This window comes from Nannospalax galili, unplaced genomic scaffold (genome assembly GCF_000622305.1).
Source record: "Nannospalax galili isolate Female #2095 unplaced genomic scaffold, S.galili_v1.0 scaffold341, whole genome shotgun sequence".
NCBI classification, from domain to species: Eukaryota; Metazoa; Chordata; class Mammalia; order Rodentia; family Spalacidae; genus Nannospalax; species Nannospalax galili.
This window is the reverse complement of record NW_008346082.1, coordinates 261,314-283,114: the sequence shown is the minus strand read 5'-3', so window position 1 is coordinate 283,114 and position 21,801 is coordinate 261,314. Positions and strand designations below refer to the sequence as shown.

Sequence of the window (21,801 nt, the reverse complement as noted above, 5' to 3'; positions counted from 1 at the left end):
GGCTGGAGAGGTGGCTCAGCAGTTAAGAGCACTGGCTGTTCTTGCAGAGGACCTGGGTTAGATTCCCAGTACCCATATTGCTGCTTACAGCCATCCATACTTCCAATTCCAGGCGATTCAGCACCTTCTCCTGACCTCCATGGCATTGCACGACACAGGTGCACTTACACACACATAGGCAATACAATCATACACATAGAATAAAAAAAAAAAAAAAAAGACCTCACAGTTGGTCAGTGTAATTCTAATCCTAACACCAAGGAATAAGAGTTCTAACAACCAGAACTGCTGAACAATTACTGATGAAGAGATCCTCTCCAGGAGGGGGGAAACCAACGTCTCAATTTATATCGCACTCTCTTCTCTAGGGGTGTGGAAAGCAAGAGTTGGTCAAGGAATCCAGCTTAGGGAGCTAACCTGTGCAGCTGCCTCAGTAAAGCCACAGAGGGCCTTGGAGGCTGTGGCGATTGCCTCCCCAAACTCTGGCAGATTTCCGTTCTTGGCATTTTGGGAGATGCCAGTCATGGCCTCACCAAGCACCTAAGGAAGAGAGGGTATCAGGAGGGTCATTTCATGTCCTCAGAGTACTAAGACAACATCTGGTTAGTTCCATCTTCCTACCCTTTCCTCCTCTCCTGGCTCCCATTAACACTTACCTTTGAGTTCTCCATGACACTGTCCAGGCAACCAAAGTAAGACATGTCATTGATGGGCTGGACTGGGTTCTCTAGGAGTTCTCGAACCGTCTGTGTAGGGAAGGATGCCATGAGATCTAAAACACTTCCTTCAGCCCCAGCCTCAGCTACAGCCCACCCTCCTCAACTTTATTCCTAGCTACCCTACTAAAGGCCCACCTCCAGTTCCCGTAGGGCATTGTCACACTCCTTCTGGCCAGGTGCTTGCTGGGTGCACATGGTGATGAGCTGGTTGATGCTGTCTGTCACAGCTCTAGGTGGGGATAGAAAACTGAGTGAGGAGAGCATCATTCTGAGTCCTATGGGCATGGGACTATGTATGTTTTGCTTTTGCTTTACTAGCGGTAACCCTGAGGATTTCTTATGAAATGTCAGTCTCTCTCCCAGGTCCTCACACAGCTGGGTTTTCTAGTTTCCACTTACCTAGCAGCTGCAGCTAGCTGACTCTTGAGGTTCGGGGCAGCAGGATCTGTGGATAGGGCTTTAGCAGCCAGAAGAAGTTTGCTTGAAGACATGGATATGCCCTTCAAGTTGGACACAACTTGGGCTCGGTCCTCTTGGCTCTGTTAAAGGGGAGGTTATATGTTATCTTGTCTTATCTGTCTCTAATGGGAGCTTCTTTCCCAAACACTTAAAATATTGTTAAAAGAATGGGGAGAGGAAAGCCAGAAGCAGATCTAGACTCTCTGACCACCCAGGTGCCTTCTACATAGCCCTCAAAGCAGACCACACAACCAGACCCTTTGCCTCTTCATACCGGGGCCTGTCCTGCCATCTCCACACCAGCTTCCAGGAAGGTGCTGAAGTCCTGTCCAAATCGGCCTGAAGCCCGAGCCAGGTCCTGAGGGGTTCCTCGGGAGGCCTGCACCAGTTCTGTGGCTGCCTGATTTAGTCCAGCAGCGGCTTCATTCAATCGGCTCTGAGCTTCTTGAAATGTCCCAGTGCTGAGAGGAAGCTACAGGGTCAGAGAGGAAGGATGTCAGAAAGATGAATGGAGATAATGAGACAGTGTTTGAGAAAGGAAAGCTAGGAGGATGGCACAGAAACTAGGAGTAATGAAAAGGGACAGATCTGGGAAGGCAAAGTCAAAGGAGGGAGGTTCTCTGGCTCCTGTTAGCCCATGCCCTGGTCCTCCTACCGAGTCACTCAGGAGTCGCTTGCTGGCATCTCCAACTGCTTTCAGGGCATTATCAACATCTCGCTGGCCAGGCAGGCAGCTGACACAGCGGTTCAGTGCCTGGGTCACTGCTTTAGCCACCTGAAGTAGAAAAGAGACAGGGTTGTCAAAATGGGAACTTGGGAAATCCTTCCTCCCGTCCTGAAACACAGGTGATAACCAGCTCTTCTGCCTCCGAAACTGGAAGAGGAAAGGGGCTGAATAAGCTGAGGTCAGGGCAGCAGTCCCCAAAGTTCCAAAGATAGTGCTTAGCAAGGCTTGTGCTTGAGTCCAACAGACACTTCCAAGACAGAGAGAAGGTAATTCAGAGATGAGCTCTCGTGAGCAAACTTGGGATGATGTCCCTCAGGAAACATGAAGTAGAGCAGCCTGTGTCTTGTTGTGGGGGGCCTCAAGAAGGGACCTAAGGATGAAGGGGACAGGAGCCCCTTCCCAATACCTGACCTGAGCAAGCCGCTGTTGGCTCTCTGGGTCCCCTGGATGGCCAGCTGCCTTCTTTGCCTCCTCAATGAGGCTGCTGGCCTTGTCCAGTACATCACTGGCTGTGTCAAGCACAATGGCCTGCACTGCAGGATCTGATGTCAGGGCTGCTACACCCCTAGCAGCTTGGGCAAGTGACCGCAGTCCACCTGCCACTTCCCGAGCTGCAATGCCTGGGGAGATACAGAGAGGAGGGGTTTGCTCTATCAGTCCCCTTCTCTACCCAGCTCCTCTTCCCCATCTTCCTATCATCCGTCCCATTCCTAGCCCTGTAGCTACATACCTGCGTAATTCTCATTGCCCTGGGCAACCTCCCCCAGAAGCTGGGCAATGGCAGAGCTCACTGCTTTGGTGCTGTTGCCAAGGTCCTGGGCACACTTCTCCATCTGCGGATAAGGGGGGTGGAGGCTCAGGAGAAGGAGGAAGTGAGAGGGTACCTGAGAGGGTTCCTGGGGACAGCTGGTTTTGGCTAGCCTTGTTTCAGAGCTGAGAAGGGAAGACTTACAGGGTTTGAGTGAGGACATGTAAGGGACTACTCACTGTTTCTCCAGGCAAGGGTTTCAGCTTGCCATCTCGAGCTGCTGCCTTCACTTCCTGTAGGTCTTTTTCTAGATTCTGTACAACACTCAATGCAGAATCCATCTCCAAAGGCCCGCATGCCTCCTGAGCCTGTGATAGTAAAACGGGTTTAGGTGTAGGAATGGCCTACACAGGCCTAATCACAGGCCTCAGATTACAGTCATCCCTGTTATGACATAATTCTGCACAAATTTCCTCCACCGCAGGACTCCACATCCACAGCCTCACTGACTTCCACTGCCAGAGCCAGTTCCCATACCTTCTGGGCAGCAGTACGGAGTTCTGCCAGTGCAGTACCCAGGTTCTTAGCACACTGACTCAGTTGCATGGCTGAGGCCTGGTCATGAATCGTTGGCACCGAGGCTTTTGCAGCTGCTACCATCTTCCCGCCAGGCTGTGGGGAACAGATGAGCAGATGATGTGCGCCACACTCTCTGTAGGCTTGAGTACAGGCACTGACAATGGTCAGGATATGGTAAGCACTAGGGTTTGGTATTAGGAAAGAGGCAACTAGCAGACATTCAAATTATGAGATGTAAGATCTTAGAAAAGTGGGGGAGGATCTGGTCTGAGAGGTGGAGAGGGTATCTTGCCTGCAAAAAGCTCTGGCTGGCAGCAATGAGAGCAAGCTGAGCGCTGGGGCTGTCAGGTTGAGCTTGGCTCCCTCGGACACCTTGTACCAGCAATGGAATCTGCTCTGCCACAGCCTGAAAATAAAAATGTCATAAGCACCAGCTTCCTCAACTTAGGCAAAGTAATCCCCTCTTTTCACCCCCTCCCTTCCCCCGCATGCCTCCTGGAGACTTACCTTACAGCTCTGCACCAGCAGGGGCTGGGGTCCCGCAGAGGCCTTGGGCGTAGAGGCTGCATGTTGGGCTGCAGCAATGGTCTGTGTGGCAGAGGCTGCAGCCTGCTTGGCTGCATGCTGCAAGGACAAAGCAGTCAGAAGACCAGGCAGTCCCAGGCCCTGGCCTACCTGGCCCACGCTATACCCCAAATGACTGTATCTATCTTTCCCTATTAGTCCTCTCACAGCACCCATGTAATCACCACCTCCCCTGCACCCCAACTTCCTAGCCTTACTTCCAGGCGCTGCACCAGCTTTTTCTTGATGGCATTCTGTGCAGCTGCATTGGTGGCCATGCGCAGCCCCTCAGCTGCTTCACGCAGGCGCTGCTGTTGCTCTTCACTATCAGGATGGGCAGCTGCTCCCTGAGAGACATGGAGCAAGAGTCAACACCCAGCATTCCTTTGAACCTTAAATGCATTCTTTTCTGATTCCTCTAAATTCAGTTTAAAACCCCCTCATTTTCCTGAGGTAATTTCTAATTATCTACACTGAGGCAGTAACTACTAACTGCCTCAGAAGGGCCAACGGTAGGTTTCCAGGGTACTTAAGTTCCTCTCAGACGCTGAATCCTGTTAGTAGAATTCTGCCTTTTTCTACTCCTTGGGGAAGGAGGCTTTCTTGCTACACTCCTTACAGAATACCCCAAATTCTACAGATATTTAGGATGAGTAGGGCTACCAGGGAAAAGGAAGACTTGCTTTTAGAGAAGCGTGCTCAGGCATTTCTAAGCAGGGATTCCTGCTGTAAACTAAGGAGTACTAAAACCCAGGGGGTTGGGGGACCTTTGGAGCTTCCTTCTGATGGTATCACACCTTTGTGTACTGGTATCTAAAGTCTTATCTTTTTTTCAAATTAATTAATTTATTGCTATTTTATGTGTATGTATGTATTGCCTGCATGTAGGTAAGTGCACCTGTGTCACACAGTGCCCTCAGAGGACAGAAGAGGCTGTCAGATCCCCTGGAACTGGAGTTATGGACAGTTGTTAGCTGCCATGTGGGTGCTGGGATTCGAACCCGGGTCTTCTGCAAGAACAACCAGTGTTCTTAACCACTGAGCCATCTCTCCAGCCCTTAAAGTCTTATCTTTTTTAAAACAATTTATTTTTATTTTATGTGTATCAGTGTTTTGCCAGCATGTATGTAACTACAACTGTGTCACGCAATGCCCATGAAAGCTAGAAGCGAGAATGTTGTTAGCCACCATTTGAGTGCTGGGAGCTGGACACAGGTCCTCTGTAGGAGCAGCCAGTGCTCTTACCTACTGGGCCATCTCTCTAGTCCCTAAAGTACATCTGTGCTGCTAGAGTGGAAACCCCTTGGAACGAAGGGCTATCTGCCTTCACATGGGAGACCAGGAAAGAGATGCCAAGCAGATGGTGGCGGCAACACAGGGAAAGAAAAAGTAGCAGACTTTCAATACGAAGGAAGAAAAAGGATATGACTGATGTAGAGTTCACTAGGAGTCACAATGGCTGGAGGCCTGGGCCATGTCCACCTACAACCTGGGGGTTCATTTGCTTCCCGAGGGTTTCCTTATTATTCTCCTGTATTTTCTGCTTTTCCTAGGTCTGCCCATCAGACAAGGCACCTATCTGGTCCTCCCTACTTCCCTTCAGGGCCTAGTCTGGGGTCCATACAGAAGGCCACTTTGTACCTTGGCAGCCTCTACCATCTTGGCAGTAGCATCAGCCAGGATCTTGGCAGCACTCAGGAGCTTTCGAGAGTTTTCCAGATCACTCTCCCCCTCTGCATCAGCCTTGATGGCATTGACCAGGTCCGATGTGGCTTGGGCCAGGATGCGGGCCTGTCGCACCATCTCCCCTACAGCACAGGATATAATCAAGTAAGAAAGCCAGAGACCCTGAGAGAGGACAAGGGAGGAGCGGGGTAGACAATGTAGATAGGGGCTTCTAGGGACAGTGAGGAGACTGGCAAAAGTTCTCAAGTGGTATCTTTGGACTCACAATTTTCTGGGTTAAAGGTCTTAAAGAACTTATCTATCCAGTGAGTTCCTATCGGAGGACAGTCACTAGCTGGTATTTCTAGCCAATATTTTTAAGATGAGACTGCCTGTGTGAATGATTTTGGGGGTGAGAAAGAGGAATGGGGAAGTGGGCTTTTTATCCTCTCTTCTCTTCCTTTTTTTAAAAAATGCTGTTACTTTTTAAAAATTTTTATTTATTATTGTTATTTTATGTGTATGTGTGTATTGCCTGCATGTAGGTAAGTGCACCCATATCGTGCAATGCCCGCAGGGATCAGAAGAAGCTATTGGATCCCCTGGGACTGGAGTTATGGACAGTTGTTAGCTGCCCTGTGGGTGCTGGGATTTGAACCCGGGTCTTCTGCAAGAACCACCAGTGTTCTTAACCGCTGAGCCATCTCTCCAGTCCTCTTCCTTTTTAAAGGCTGGCTCTTAACCATGCAACTTGCCACAAAATTTGGTGCATAATTTAGTATATGCTAAATGCATATGCTTTAAATGGTCCAAGGAAGGCAGAACATGGCTTTTCTAGCTTTATAGATGTGGAAGTGGAGATTTCAGAGATCAAACAGCAAGCCTATAGTTGCAAGGCTAGGTAGGAAAGCCACACTGTCGGGATTCTCAGAGGTGGGGTGGTTGAGCCTATAAGGGAATGTCCAATGGGCTTAGGGGAACCTCACTGGGGCTTCTGTCATCTCAGGGTGGGTGCCCTTACCAGCATCACCCATGGAGCTGAAAATGTTCTCAGTGACAGTAAGGATGGTGTCAGTGGCCTGGTCATAACGGCCAGCAGGCCCAGCCCCTGTGGCATGGGCCTTCACATGCTGCAGCAGCTCATTCAGGGCCTGGGTGACAGCCGTGGCTGCTGCTCCCACTCCTCGCAACAGCTGCCCATCTTCTGTGGCTGCCTGGGAGGCAGAGACACAGCCCTCCACAGCTTTGGCCACCAGTCGTCCTGCTTCTACCAGCTGTTCTTGGCAGACAGGTGAACTGATTGTAGGTGCTACCACCTATGGGAAAACTTGAGTGTCAGACAAGTAGGCAAGAGAAAGTTGTACAGTTTGTGTTTTCACAGTAGTCACTGGGATGGGTGATAAGGCCTCAAGAGTCACAAACAGAAAATGAGAGGTTTATGTGCATGTCAGTATTAGCCCTAGGCACAGGATACAGAATCGTTTGGGCTCACCTTGGTACAAGCTACCAGTTGGGAGGTGGACAGGGCACACTGTGTGGCTGCAGCAATAACTTGAGTCTGAAGCCCTGAGTCCTCTGTGCGCTGGGCCACACTCTTGGCTTTGAGGACCAGGGCAGCTGCAGCACTCGCCACTGCCTTGGCTAGTTGCATTAGAACATCCTATGAGAAAACAGCTGTTAGCATGATCTGAGATTGCACTTAGGATCCACGGGTACTTCTTCGCTGCATAAGCTACTTCATTATTCCCACTGACTCCAATCAGAAGACAGTAATATGCAGAAGCAACCAGAACCTACCTACCCCAAGCCCCTCTGCCTTGAGCTCCCAGCAGGACAGATCCTCACCAAGAAACAAACCCTCACCAACAGAGAGAAATAGAGCCTACACCAAAGGGAGAAATGCGGGAGGCGGATACACTCGGATGGTGATGGGGAGGGAGGGAGGGGTGGTTAGTATGAGGGGATGGGGAGCTTCATGTCTCCGTGTCCTCTCAATCTTGGCTTGCATGTATCATCCTGGAATTTTGGGAAAGTCCTTGTCCTACCCTATCTGATCCCTTTTCTTCAACCCTGCCTGTCTAGGCCTCCCCATCTCCCATCATGTCTGTTCCCCTAGGAGGCTGGGGAAGAGGTATGGAAGCGAGTGTATGCGGCTCAGAGAGGACCAAGCTGGGAAGGCCCAGGCCAGAGGCCATTACCGTTGGGGAATCAGGGGGAGATCGAGCCCCAGCCCCTCTGGGTACACATATCTGCATGGGAAATCCAGGATGAAGAGTCAGCTGAGGCAACAGGCATGGGGTGGGGAAGGGGGAGAGATGGAGGAACATTGTCCTCAGTGTGGTAGGGGGTGTTTGAGATAGCTTTAAACTGGGGCCATGGCTACGTACAGGGAAGATGGGGACAAAAATGTCATCAATGAGGGCCAAAGTGAACTAGGAGGTTATGTTTAGATTTGTGGGCTCTGAATTCTCACCCCAAAGAAACTGGAAGTTCCCAGTGTCATCCTTAGAAACAGGATCAGGCTAGTTTGGAAGGGTCAATTCACAGAAACAGAAACTAGGAGCTGCATTTAGGATCAGAGATTACCCCCTAGTAATGGGGGTTGTAGAAGCTGGGTATATCACCAACCTGGAAGTGGGGGTCAGTGTCACTTTCCCCAATTTGCTGCAACAGCTCCCCACTGGCCTGGCCCACGTTCCCAGCTGCTTGCAGCAGGTTCTGACGGGGCTGTGGAGAATGAACACCTGTCAGAAGCTGCTTGATCCCTGGCCATGTGCCCACAGGTCTCACAGGTTCCTGGGTCATACTTCCAGCCTGCAACTTGAACTGCCTTTTCTCCTTGGTGTGGAACCCTGTGTCTACCCTCACCCCAGCACTTTAACCTCTGACCTCAGCACTGGCTGGCTGAGCGCTGCGCAGCAGTTCTGACACTGCCCCTGCAAGGCCCTTTGCTGCCTGCAGAAGGGGCCGACCATTGCCCCCTTCATCCTCCAGTAAGGCAGCCAGCAGCTTCACTCCACGTGACATCTCCGTGAGGTTGGAGGAGATTGTGGTGACTGCACAGCCCACTGCAGTATAGTCTGTCTCTGCGGGGTCTCCTAAGGACAGAAAGGAAAGGAAGAGGATGAGACAGGGTGGGGAAAGGGCACCAGTTAGTCACACATGCATCTTGGAGAAACGTACAATGACGGACTCTTCCACAATGAGTCAAGATACAGTCACACACGGAGCAGATCACAAACCATGCTTGTATGCACTTGCTCTCCCGCCCCTCATACACTTACAGATTGGCATCCAGCCTACCTGCTGTCAGGTTCACCACCGAGGCAGTACCAGCTGTGATGGCATCTACCTGGGAGTGGATTTCATGCTTCGATTCATCCATCTTGTTCTTACGCCAAGCCTTAGAGGCCTGAGAGAAGAAAATACTTAGGGTCTACTCAGGTTTAACTACCCACCTCTCCATTCCTTAGAGTCCCAGCTTTAAGTTACTTGGCTTCTTCTCCATGCCATACTCACAGCGTCTTGGCCAAGAGGGGGCAGAGTGTCAAAGTCATCCAGAGTAGCCTGGGCAGCCTGCACAGCCTGCATGCTTGAGTTAATGGTTCCAGTGAGGGCCTGCTGAGCTGAAGTCTAAAAGACAAGAAGAATAACAGAGACTGTAATGGAACATTCAGAGGAAAGAGGAAACAAAAGAAAATCAGAGGCCAGGGAGAGAGCTATAGACAGGAATTGGTTAGGCCTGGTGGAGGGAGAAAGAAGGGCCCATGCACCACAGAAGTAGGAGCATGCTTACCAAGGGAGGCATGTGTCCTCGGTGCATTTGGCCGCTAGTAATCTGTTGCTGGGCAGGTGGCATGCTGCCCATTTGGAAATTCTCAGGACCAGAGGCTCCAGAGCGCATGATGGCAGGCAGGGCCACAGAGCCATGCTCTACTTTCCCTACTCGGTTATACTGCTGCTGAAGGACTGTTGACCTGAAGACAGGATGAACAGGGGATGCGCAAAGGACTCTTCACCCCCACTCCCCCCGATTCTATCACCTCTGTAGTCCTAGGATCTAGGGGTTCATAAGGTCTCATTATAGCCTGGGTCTAGTGAAGGAGCTACCCTGGACGGGAGAGATAGCTCAGCAGTTAAGAGCACTTGCTGCTCTTACAGAGGATCCTAGTATCCATATCAGGCCCCTCACAAGTGCCTGTCACTCTAGTTGCAGGGGATCCGACACTGTTCTGACCTCCATGGGCATCCACACTCACTTGCACATATCCTACCAAAAATACACAGTTTAAAATAAATCTAGAAAGAAAGAAAACCATCCTAAGGATTCCCAATTGCCAGTAATCCTGGCAGTCAAACCTTGTTTCCCTACCCAAGGGATGAGATCAGCCCAACCCCCTTCCTACTTTTTGGGAGACACCGAGTCCTCCAGCATAGTAGACTCCTCATCTCCCTCCAGCCCAAAGTGGTCCTTGCTTTTTTTCTGTAAGAAGTCAAAGGGAAGAAGAGCTGAAGCAGTTACGGAAAAGGCAGTGGGCAAAAGCAGCCTCTTCTCTCCAGTCAGTCATTTTCCAGAACTTGGGTTCCATTTCTAGAGGGCTGACTTGGGGAGGGGGTGAAGGGTAGAGGATGAAAAGATAGGAAGGCTGGGTTGCAGGGCTTACCTTCTTCAGGATGATATCAATGTAGCCTGCAATAAGCTGTGCTATCTGCTCACCCTCAGTTGTCTGTACAGAATAGTAGCCATCCTGGTAATCCCCAAAGTCCTAGAGAAACAAGTTGGAGACTTAGCAGGAAGACTAGGATCTACCCAGGGCAGAAACAGGGAGGGAATGCTCAAAGTCGACCTGATGAGGGTGCCTGCCCATGCCAACAGCCCCCTAGGAAGAAATCCATCCACCTCTCTTCAGCCGGTTTTTCTATTCTCTTTAGAGGGGACTATGTTGCTTCTGAGGAGTGGTCTTCCTGCTGTATGGTTTCAAATATGTCATTTAGGAGATCTCATTTTCTCTCACCCAGTTGATAAAATTGAAAGGACACAAATGTTATTAAATGACCACACTTGAAGGTTGGCAAAAGGATCCAAAGTGAGAAAAGAACATTTATTATAATTTCTATTTCCATTGTCTGGCACTCTGCCAAGTTGGTATCAGCTTTCAATTCATAACCTCAAAATATAAAGCCAGAAGGAAAGAATGACTGTAAAAGCTGGTGCTGAAGGGGGGCCTGTCTTTCTACTGGCTTTTCCTTTTCCCTCCATAGTTCATGTTCTCTCAGCTTACTGGTGATAGGTTCTATTGACTTTCTTTTTGTTTTTCTTTTTTGAGACTACATAGCTCTAGATGGCCTGGTACTTACTATTTAGTCCAGACTGGTCTCACACTCATGACAATCCCCTTGTCTCAGAGTCCTAGGTTCTGGGATTAAAGGTGTATACCACTATGCCTAGCTTCTTTCTTTTTTCAAAAAAAAATTTGTCATGCTGGGGCTTGAACCCAGGTCTTCACATATGATAGGCAAGTACTCTACCACTGAGGTTACAAACCCCCTCCAACCCTCGGTTGAACTTAAGTAATTCCATCTAGGCATCATTTACTTTCTAGGAGTTTCTCCATGTACACTAACTTCAACATCCCACAATAGTCCCAACGTTCTTTTTTCTGGAGTTAGGCTCAGTGAACCTACCCCAAAGGAGGGGGAAAGACCTTTGTAATTGCCTCTTCTTGGACAATCCCAGAGCCCTTTCTCACTCAAGTCCCCAGACCCACCAGAGTGAAGCTCTTGGGAGAGGCAGCCCAACGTTTGATGTTGGTGAGGCTCCATTCCTGGATCACCTCCTTGGTCTTCTCATCTACACGCATTACACACTCCTTAGTGATGCCCAGCAGCCTGGGCACTAGCTTATTCTTCCCTTTCATCTTTTCCTGTGAGACAGAGGTTGCAAATGTGTTATAGGTTAGAGGTCAGATCAAAGACAAATGCTCAGATCAGTTTTAGACCATAAAGGGATGCTGAGGTGGCCAGGAGGGTTAAACTATGGTATTCATGTGCAGGTCCAGGACAAAGGAAAATGCTGGGAAAGACAAGCAGAGGTGGTAGAGGAATGACAATAGGCAGGTTTTCACAAGATCAGAGCAAGGCCAAGAATGAGATTCTTGGGGATTGGTGGGAAAGATTGAGGATGAAAGTCAGAATTGTTCAGATAGACAGGAAAGAGCAAGAGTGAGAAATAAGGAGCGTAATGAGAAGGGTCTAGAGCCCACCTTGACTAGGAAGAAGGAGACGCCATAAGTCTTGAGGGAACGGGCCAGTTTCACATAGCGTACTTTGGCTTCAATCTCACTCATCTGCCCACAATTCTTATGTGCCTTTGAGAATGAAATGGGAAAAATTTAGCAAATTATGGAGATTAATATTATCACAGCAAAGGACTCAGCTAGGATGTTAACTGTAAAAAGAGAGTATTATGGGCACATAGAAAGGTTTAGGAAGGGAAGAGGCAAGAAGGAGAGCAATGTAGGCTGGCTAAGGCTATGCAGAAGCAACATGGTTAAGGAGCAGACTGTAGACGTTCTGGGGACGTGGCAGGGGTAGGAAGCAAGAGGACTCAGAACCATCAGAATTCAGAGAGAGAGAGAAGACCTTTGGAGCTTAGTTATTAGAGTGGAGTAAAACTTTATATGTAGACAAACATCTTTTCCTTCTTTCTTGAGACAGGGTTTCCCTGTAGCCCCAGCTGGCCTGGAACTCACTATGTAAACCAAGCTGGCCTCGATCTCACAGAGATCCATCTGCCTCTGCTTCCCAAGTGCTGGGATCAAAGGCATGTGCCACCACACCTGGCTTGTGGACAGAGATCTTTACAGTAATTTCAGGTATCTGTCTCACTGATGTTCCTATCAGCCTTATGCAGTGCACACACCGTTACCATGTGTTACATGAGAGGTAAAGAATATACTGAGTTAAGCCAGCCATGGTAGCTTATGCCTGCAATCTCAGTACAAGAGGCTGAAGTAAGAGGATTGCAATAGGTTTAAGGCTAGGCTTGAGCTACATAGTTTGAGGCCAGGCTGGGCTACAAAGTGAGACTCTGTCTCAAACCAAAAATTAGAAATACATAGTAAAAACACTGATGGGGATGGACTAAAGTCCAAATACTTTGCTTTCTTGGCACAAGTCAGGTAAGAAAACAGCTTGGAGGGCAGAGGTGAGGTGAGCAGAGAGGAGGTGGGGGTCCACTTAGCCAGGAGAATAAGCAGCCAAGCTCCCACGTCATCCCACTTTCCCCTACCCCATTCACCTGAAAGATCTTACGCTCTCCCTTCTGCTTCACATACTCCTTGGGCAGGAAGTCCTTCAGGCTACACCAGAAAAGGGAGGGTCAGCATGTAGTGGATAGCATCAGGGACATGTGGGCCATGAACTGTGGGCCTAGAGGTTTGAGGAAATGTCTAGGACAGTATCATCTCTGAGGAGGAGGCTCTGAGGAAACTGGGTCTTGACTGACTTCTGAAATAGCAGCAGGAGCTCCTGAATGGATCTGTTCTCTTTCTATGGGGAAGGGGACTGAGGAAACTCAAACTGAAGGCTTTGTTCCCTGAGGAAAAGAGAGAGCCAAAAAGAAAAAATGCTCCCTAGAAGGATGACTATGTACTTGGGAAACTGAGAAAAGTCACACCAAATTCTACACCTTCTAAGAAATACCAGTGGATGAGACTTGGGGAACATTTTAATCTAATGTTCCTTATAAGAAAAACGTTATCCCACTTTACTCAGGCTAATATAGCAAATTCTTCACAGACTCTAAAACAAACACAAGTTACAGGGAAGGGGAAGGAGCAGGGGCAGAGATATTGGACATTCATACTCTGATAGGGCCAGTGAGAAGACAATGGATGATGGTGGCCGAAAGGGTGATGACCTGTGGGAATCAAGCCCTGGTACCTTAGAAGAGGAAATAGGGAAGAAGGTTGGGATGGAGACAGGCCCATTGGGGCATAATGGTAGGGTGTCCCAAGCCATGACAAGGCATGGAACTTGGGCCACTTACTCGAGGAAGCCAGCCTTGTGCTTCTGCTCATTGTGGGGCCCAAACTGGATCTGGCATTGGAAGCCAGCAAATTCACAAGCCTTGTCAAAAGAGACAGGGTGGGAGCCATTCAGGATATCATCTCGTGCCTGGAGAACACAGACAAGGAACAACTGTTACGTGGGTACAGGGACTGCCCTCCACATCTCACCCAGCCAAGTCTTCTCCATACCTGTACATAAAGCAGATTTAGCTGAACAGGGTCCCGGGAATCCACATTCTGGTCTGAGTAGAAGAACTTTCTCCGCAGCAGCAGTGTCTCATGCTCTTCCACTCCTTGCTCCCTCAGCGTCCGGCCATGGTCCAGCCAATTCACTGGAAAACAGAGTCCTCTCAGTGCCAAACCCACAAGGCCCTTGTACTGCCTAGTGTCTGGGTTTTCATTTCTTCATTGTCTGCCTTTCTTCATCATAACATAAGTTCTATGATTCAGAGTAAATAAGGAATAAATGGCTGCCCTGCCATGCCAGTTTCCAAGACCGCCTTCCAGCTCTGCTTACACTCATCATCTGTGTGCAGCTTCTGCTTTAGTTTCTCCATCTTCTTTTCATCTCGCAACAGGGTCTTATCTTTGCGTAAGGTTCCGGTCCCCTCATCCTTTTTCTCTTCCATCAGCTCTCGAACCAGAGAATATTCATCATGGTTGGTGATGCCTAGGAGAAGGGGATGGTTTGGTAGGTCCCCAGGCACTGCATTCAAGTCTCTTAACAGAACTGGAGGCTCCTAGCCCAGCTCGTTGCCCTATCAAGACCCCTTACCAATGCGGGCACAGATAGTCATGAGCATGTCAGTGACAGTCTTGGAGTCATCCACCATGATGGTCTTCACAGTTCCATCCAGCATCCGGATCTTCAGGGGTCTCTGCTTCTTCCTGTACTCCATGGTGTCCTGTTGGAGCAGGAAAAGGTGGTGGTGAGGACCTACTTAAACTATGGGCATTATTTCCTTTCTACACTGAGAGAAGGCGAGTCAATTACAGAAAGAAAGCTGTGACAGCTCATTCAAAAGCAGAGTATTATGACTGAGTGTAACAGAAAGCCACATGGGCATGCTCTACTCAGTGGTAGAGTGCTGGCCTAGTATGTGCAAGGCCCTGGGTTGGAGAAAGGAAGCAATATGGGGGAAGGAGAGGGAGAGAGACAACAAATGTGGGTGCTGGATACAAGCAAGGCAGGGATAGCTGTTGGAAGAGGATGCTGGTGGTTAATGAAAGAGATACTCACCCCATTTCGGAGCATGTAGTAGTCCAAGGCTTTTCCAGCCTCCAGCCATATACCCTTTTTGGGGTCATCATCTGACAGAAACAGTCCAAAGTCGCTGGCTAAAAGGGAAGGCAGATCCTTTTATACTCATGACAACCCCATTGTGGCCAAATAGCCACACCACTATTCCTTTTCAAAAAATACTTTATTATTTTTATTATATGTGTATGAGTGTTTTGCCTGCATGTATGTAAGTACGCCATATGTGTGCAATGCCCCGCAGAGGCCAGAAGAGGGTGTCCGATTCTCTGGAACTGGAGTTACAGATGGTTGTTAACTGTCATGTGGGTGCTGGGAATTGAAGCTGGGTCCTCTGGAAGAGAAGCAAATGTTCTTAACTACTGAGTCATCTCTCTAGCTACCACTACTCCGTAATATACTTTCTCCCATGATCTTGGTCTTAAAGAGGAAGAAGGAAACCTTGGAGCATAGTCCTGAGAGGTAAGTAACCTCAGGGCACAATGGGAACACAATGCTCAAGGCTAAGAACCTGAGAATAAGTGATAGAGAATTCCTGCCCCCACCACTTGGATAGTTAGACTCACGAGGGCCAGCCAAGGCCTCTGGGATGCGCTCCCGAATGATGCGGCAGGCGTCGTACACCATAGTAGATGGCTCAAACTGCATCGTCTTCACCACATTCCCAATGCTGATCTTCAGCGAGAGTGCAACCATGGTGGCGACTTCTGATCTTCAGCCTGACTGTACCTGGCCCATGGCATCAGAGCATTAGAATATACTCTCAGTGGAGAAGGGGCCCCGGAGAGTAGTCTCAAGGAGGATTTTTAAAGGGACTCGCCAAAACAGAGAGTAATAAGAAGTTGTTTTTGTCTTTTTTTTTTTTGGTCTTTTTTGAGACGGGGTCTCCTTGTAGCCTCAGCTGGCCTGGAACTCACTATGTAGACCAGGCAGGCCTCGAACTCACAGAGATCAGCTTGCCTCAGCCTCCCGAGTGCTGGGATTTAAAGGCGTGCACCACCATACCCGGCATTTTTGTTTTATTTAAAAATTTCAAAAAGTGAAAAATTATTTATATCAAACGGAACAGTCTTGGCCATTTAAGACATCCCAGGGTGAGACTGGTCTTCAGGGGACAATAGCAGGTCTGATGTAGTGTTACCTGAGGACACTGCCTGCCTGCTCTACTAGAATCTGTGCTTGTCTTTTTCCAAGTGCCTCTTTGCCCCTTGTCCCTGCTCATCTCCCTTCCCAGCATGCCTCTGCCTTGTTTTTGTCTTTTCCTAAGTCAATATTTCTGTCTCCTACTATGTCCTGCACACTTCACCAAGTCTAGGACTTTCAGAGTTCTGCCCTGACCCATCATGTGACCTTCTTTCTCACAGCTTTGGCCTTCTCAGCAGACATTGTGGTAACTCCCAAAGGCTCCTCAATCCTGCAAACGGCCTCCAGCTAGCTGTCAGGGAGACCAAATACTGGCTGTCTGGCCATCCAGGCCCACACCTGTCCCAGCTTTCTTCCAACCTGACAGGCAAGGTAGAGTTGATTCTCTGTCCAGAGATCTCAGAAATGACCTAGTCAAAGTCAACACTTGGATTTTACAGAAAGAGAAACAGATGCTATAGGACAAGAGAAAATTTTATGGCAGGTGAAACAACCTAGACCTTCTAACTTAGTTCTTGTTCCTTCCAAGTCATCAAGTTACTGCAACTCCCCTGCATGCTCTCTTCTTCAGCAAGTCCTTCTCAGATTGCCTTTCGCTCTGCCCTCAGACAATGCTTTCAGGGCAGTTCAGCATTTGCAAATCCCAACTTCCCTCTATCCATTAGCCACTACCTCTCAGTGGAGCTAAAGGAGCCACTGTGAGCAGTGGGTGGCACACAGGCCCAAAAGGACAGGTCTACCCAGCAGGTGATGATGTGGCCCAGTGTGGTATGCGATTGGGTGCCTCTAAACTTAAGAGGAGTGAATGCAGTCTTCCCATTCCCCATCTAGCAAACTGTTAGCCCAAGGGGGTAAGCAGGACCAAAGGAAAGAGTGGGAAATAGGTGGGGTACCAGGATACAGAAAGTATTTGAAAATCAGGGAACTTAGGAAAAGACAGAAGAAAAAAAGGTCAGGAATAATGAGGTGGGAGAGTTGAAAGTCTTGGTAGAAACCAAAGCCAGATGTAGGAAAGATCTGAATCAATGACTAGTAGGCTGTTTCCGACCATACATACAGTCTACGCTAGAGCCATAGCTTCCCTCTCTTTACCCCAAATGAGACCTCTCCCAGTCTCCTCAGTTCCAGCTCTCTGTCCCCTCCCCATTCCTGGGGCAACTCTCCCCAAAACAGGACAGACCTGGCTGTGGACAACAGGAGAGAAAAGGCTGCAGGGTCAAAGAAGCAGAGTCCGAGGAACTGGAAAACTGAGAGGACCCTTCGGTCTAAGCTGATTGTATGTATGCCCCCCTCCCCCCATTTCCTCCAGACACATGGATACCCACTTATCCTCAGAAACCTCTGGTAGGACCTTGATAAGAGTTGAGTCATGCCTACCCTGACCTCCTGGCTGGTGATGAGTGGCTATCCACAGTTAACCGAGGGTGAAGGGAAGTCAAGAAACTGGACACTGATGTGGGGGTAGTGGTAGCCCCTGGAGTATACGTAGACGTTATCTGCTTCCTGCCCCAGTCTGAGAACTTTAGTTCCCTTTCCATCATGTTTTATGGAATAGCAATACCCCCTTCAAGTCCTCCTCCCAGGGAACTCCTCCTCCCTCAATACATTCCTGAGATGCATTCCAGAGGAGTTGGGCAATTGGGGGGGGGAATGGAGGACAGGAGGTCAAATCCCAGCAAGGAATGGAATGTAAATGTACTGAGGCTAAAGAATTTGGGAGTACATAGAGAATATCATCAATGTAGATACCCACAAAGGACACTGCAGAAAGATAGGGAGTTATAGAGAGGGACAAAGGAAGAGAGAAAGCTGTCAGCAGTCAGAGTGTAACAGGGTTGGGGGAATAACAGTCTGTTACCAAATTTGGCCTCTGAGTCCGCAACCGCTGGGGAAGGGGGAGGGGGGAGGGGTTTGTGGGTGAGAATGACATATCCGGCCTCGGGCTGCTGGAGGCTCATTTAGGGCTGGACTGGGCAGTTGAAAGGCTAGACCTGACTTCCTCCAACACAGGGACTTGATATCCACACATGCATACTCATTCTCCACCAAGGCACCATGGGCTATACAAGGAACTCTTTCCCACAAAACTCCCTATGCTGTCTCTACAAACATCTTAGCTCAGTCTCACAACCCCAACATAGATCCATCTTCTTGCATGTACCCCATCCCATACACACAGCTTCCCCACAAGTGTATCAGGCTCCAAAGCCTAGGCCCCCTGCACCTCTCCTCCCATAATGCATACATCTTCCCAACTCAAGCATTCCTTGAGGATCTATTGTGGGGAAGGCCCTAGGGCATACTTTTAGTGGCTGGGAACCAAGATGAGTAAAGCCTAGACTTTGCTTTCAGTAGGTTGCCAGCCTTCCAGGTGGGTAAGCTAAATACAGAGTTATAGTAGAGGGCAGACTGTGTGCGATAAGAGCCAAAATGTGCATGCTCAGAAAAGGGACCCCTTTAGGTTAGGGAAGGGGGGCCAAAGTGTCCACAAAAGGTGTTATTTGAAATTCAGATTTTAAAAAATGAAGATAATAAAAAGCAAAAATGATCTGTCATTTATTGACTGTGTCAATTGCATTGCATTCAGTTAATCCTTACAACAGCCCTGCAAGGTAGGTGTCATTATCTCCATTTTTACAGACTAGGAAACTGAGGCTCAAGGAAGTTAAATACTTGTCCAAAGTATTTGTCCAAATAATAAGCTGTGAATCCAGGATCCGAACCCAGGTCTCTCTCACTCCAAAGCCCAAGCTCTGTCCATTAGGTCAGCCGAGGATGAGTCAAAAGCAGCATTCCAGGTAGAGAGAATAGCATAAGCAAAGGTGGAGAAGCAGATCATGGAGAACTCGGGGAAGTAAAAGGCAGGCTGGCTGAAGCATGGGATACCTGCAAGGGAGCAGTGGAGGGGAGTCAGGGTTAGGATAGAAAGGCAGAGGCCGAGTGGGGTATGAGGAAGCTACCTACTGGAATGCACTGAGAAGCCAAGGAAGCTCTGAGTGGAGAAGGAGTACCCCCAGAACTGGATTTTAGGAAAATGCTGGATTCAGGTTAGAGAGACAATATATTAGTAAAGTAAGAGGTGATGAAGCCAGAGTTATGTGTGGGGAAGAAGCTGCCGTTCAGTATAAAGTTAAGACTGACAACAGTCTGTTCTGTCAACTCCCAGAAACCTGAGCCCAAAGCCAGGCTGGGGTCCCACAGCTTCCTATGACTAATAGCTACTTAGTGACTAGGGTAGCTTCAGTTTAGGCAATAAATTGGGGAGGTAGGAGGATAAGGTCAGGGAAATGTGAGGATAAAGCTGTGGGGGGAAAAAAAGCGATGTGATTATAGGTAAGGGCAGATGGGTGGGGTTACTGACTACAGCAGGCTAGGAATGGGGATGACAGGGTATAGAAAAAAGCTGGGGAAAATGATGGTAGGAAATATACACATGAAATCAGCAACTGAATCAGGCTGAGGGAGGACAGGAATGACATCAGGCATGGTGGCTAAGGTGAGGAATGACAAAGTGAGGTCACAGGCCAGGTCAGGCTTACAGGGGTTTAAGAAGAGCTGGGGATGTGGTAAATGGCTAAATGAGATTGAGGTCGGGAGGGGGTGAAGGGCCATTGATAAGTAATGCCAGAGTTGAAGTGGGGGGGGGGGATCGGCGGGCATAAGGTACTGTCAGTGGCTGAATCAGACTAGGTAGGGGATAGTGAGGTCAGTGACAGGGTCAGGCTGGGAGTAAAATGGGGGTGTGGTCAGTGGCCTAGCTGGGCGTGGGATCAGTGACACCCAGTTTCCTCTTTGGGTCTCACTTCCTCTTTTTGGTTGGGACTGGGGGAAGGAGATTTACAACTGGACCAAGAAGTTAAAGGAAGCTCAGAACCAGGGGATGGACATGGCAGGACTCTGGCATTTAGTAAGTGGTATGCAGGAATATGAGTGGGTAGAAAGAGAAGGTGCTTTAAGATGGGAAAACTCAGATTTGGGTGAGTGTAAATCAGAGTAGAATGTGAGAATGGACAGTAAGGTGAACAGCACAGAAAGAGTTAAAGGCAAGGGAAGTATTCTATAAGGAAATATGAAGGGTGTGCAATGTCGAGCCAGGGAAAAGAGCCAGAGAGAAGGGCAGTGCATAGGGGAGAGGGGAGAGGGAAGCAGTAAGGCTAAACTGTCAGGGGATTCCGTCATTCCCTTCTCCTCTGACAACAGTGTTCCCTTGGTCAGCTTCCCCTTCAGTCACGGGTCTCATCTTTCCTAGGCAGTTTTCCTCACTATAACTAGACACTGTGGCTCCTGGGTCTCTGTCCATTTTCCACTTCCCATCTTGTGAATAACATAGTTCCAGAATCCCTGTCTCCCAACGGTGGTGGTCCCAGTAATGGGTTTTAGGCATAGAGAGTGAAATAAAGAAGCTGGAATTCCAGGTACCTGCAATTTTGGCTGGCCCAGAACTCTGGCCTGCAGTTAGTTTGTCACTTCTCTGGGTGAAAGAAACCTCTGTAACTACACAGAAATAAGAGACTGCTCCACAAAACAAAGGCACTTGCTGCCAACCTCTTAAATTCTACTTGCTTAACCATACCCTCAACCTCAACCCCAAAAGTTGTCTCCAACTCCCAACAATTCTGACCTTAATTTGTTTCCTGATTCCCCATATTTGACATTCATCCCTCTCCTAGTACACACCCATACTAATCTAGTTTTTATCTTTGGGACAAAATCTCCTGACTAACCATAAATACTGACCCCTAAACTCATTTGTAACTTGATTCCCAATTCACTTTTTCACTGTTTATCCTTAAACTGACCATGGCAATGGCCTTTAATCCCAAAATGGACTTCTAACCTAATTTCTGTTGTTGATCCTTAACCGGACCCTGTACTCTGACTTATGCTTGTCATTCTAGAAAACAAAATAATGACCTCAATCTAAACCTCACCTACACAAAGCAGGCACGCAAATAATTCTTAGAATTTCGTCCAACTTTCTAACTTCAAAAGGGACCCTGGCCACCTAAACCCAACCACACCTAATCCCAAATTCACCCAAAGCTTTCCTAACGACATACCCGCTATCAACTACCACCAAAACCCATCCCCGCCCAGTGCCTCACTGCCTGCCACCCATTCCTCGCCCCCCACCTCCAACCTATCGCAGCCGAGAACTGCTCCTGGGAAAAGGGCCTGCCTCTTGCAACACGGAATGCACAACTCCGACCCCAAACTGAAACCCACAAGACGCTGACCTCCCCAACCTCCCCAACCCGACCGGACACAGGATACGCAGCAGAATGAGCCCCGCCCGCCGCTCCGGGGCAAGCCAGGGTGCAGCCCCACCCAGAGGCTCCCGCCCGTCCCGTCCGGCCTACCTGCGCTGCCCGGGTCCGTGCCCCGCCCGCCGGCCCGCTAACCCGCTGGCTCTCCCGGTTGCTCAGGGGCTCCGGCCTCGCCCTCCCTTCGACAGTGTGGGCTACTTCCGTCCGGGGAACGTCCCCCACCCGCGGGCGGCGCCCTGGGCCCGCGCTCTATGGTCGCGGAGCCTGCAGGAAGCTGCTCTGGCTGCAGCTCTCGATGCTCGGGAGCCGGCCGAAGCCCCGCAGCCCCTCCCCGGCAGGAAGCTAGGGTGCGGCACAATCCGGAGCAAACGTCTGCACTGAGCCGGAGCTCGCTTTTAGAGTCTAAGGCTTCTTTCTTTTTTTTTTTAGCTGGGGGCGAAGGCGGAGCCGGATTCGTAGAATCCCCGCCCTTAGGGTGTGCGGAAGCAGCACAGACGTCCCCGCGATTTGCATAGCCCCCCGGGACGTGGCGCCGCCTGCCGGCCACTTCCGAATCTCAGGGAACTACAAGTCCCAAGATGCCACGGGGCTATGCGTCAC

The 21,801-nt window shown here is 49.3% G+C and overlaps 1 protein-coding gene across 1 annotated transcript in view; it reads right to left on the bottom strand.

Moving 5' to 3' along the window:
• The window catches only part of Tln1 (talin 1), a 33,202-nt gene extending 11,453 nt beyond the window's left edge, over window positions 1-21,749 (bottom strand). The window contains exons 1-33 of the mRNA XM_008842372.2: window positions 21,295-21,749; window positions 15,358-15,520; window positions 14,774-14,871; window positions 14,309-14,438; window positions 14,051-14,203; window positions 13,723-13,865; window positions 13,512-13,639; window positions 12,762-12,822; window positions 11,725-11,829; window positions 11,230-11,385; window positions 10,126-10,227; window positions 9,868-9,944; window positions 9,258-9,438; window positions 8,981-9,094; window positions 8,765-8,873; window positions 8,351-8,559; window positions 8,090-8,188; window positions 6,954-7,121; window positions 6,483-6,777; window positions 5,438-5,604; window positions 4,015-4,143; window positions 3,740-3,856; window positions 3,525-3,638; window positions 3,191-3,325; window positions 2,893-3,021; window positions 2,636-2,738; window positions 2,317-2,525; window positions 1,834-1,953; window positions 1,453-1,650; window positions 1,119-1,258; window positions 855-948; window positions 657-746; window positions 418-540 (exon numbers count right to left, since the gene is read on the bottom strand). Of these exons, the coding sequence (XP_008840594.1) occupies window positions 418-540; window positions 657-746; window positions 855-948; window positions 1,119-1,258; window positions 1,453-1,650; window positions 1,834-1,953; window positions 2,317-2,525; window positions 2,636-2,738; window positions 2,893-3,021; window positions 3,191-3,325; window positions 3,525-3,638; window positions 3,740-3,856; window positions 4,015-4,143; window positions 5,438-5,604; window positions 6,483-6,777; window positions 6,954-7,121; window positions 8,090-8,188; window positions 8,351-8,559; window positions 8,765-8,873; window positions 8,981-9,094; window positions 9,258-9,438; window positions 9,868-9,944; window positions 10,126-10,227; window positions 11,230-11,385; window positions 11,725-11,829; window positions 12,762-12,822; window positions 13,512-13,639; window positions 13,723-13,865; window positions 14,051-14,203; window positions 14,309-14,438; window positions 14,774-14,871; window positions 15,358-15,487 (4,326 nt within the window). The 5' untranslated portion in view covers window positions 15,488-15,520; window positions 21,295-21,749. The remainder of the gene's footprint in view (window positions 1-417; window positions 541-656; window positions 747-854; window positions 949-1,118; window positions 1,259-1,452; window positions 1,651-1,833; window positions 1,954-2,316; window positions 2,526-2,635; window positions 2,739-2,892; window positions 3,022-3,190; window positions 3,326-3,524; window positions 3,639-3,739; window positions 3,857-4,014; window positions 4,144-5,437; window positions 5,605-6,482; window positions 6,778-6,953; window positions 7,122-8,089; window positions 8,189-8,350; window positions 8,560-8,764; window positions 8,874-8,980; window positions 9,095-9,257; window positions 9,439-9,867; window positions 9,945-10,125; window positions 10,228-11,229; window positions 11,386-11,724; window positions 11,830-12,761; window positions 12,823-13,511; window positions 13,640-13,722; window positions 13,866-14,050; window positions 14,204-14,308; window positions 14,439-14,773; window positions 14,872-15,357; window positions 15,521-21,294) is intronic.
• Between the last annotated feature and the right edge of the window lie 52 nt (window positions 21,750-21,801).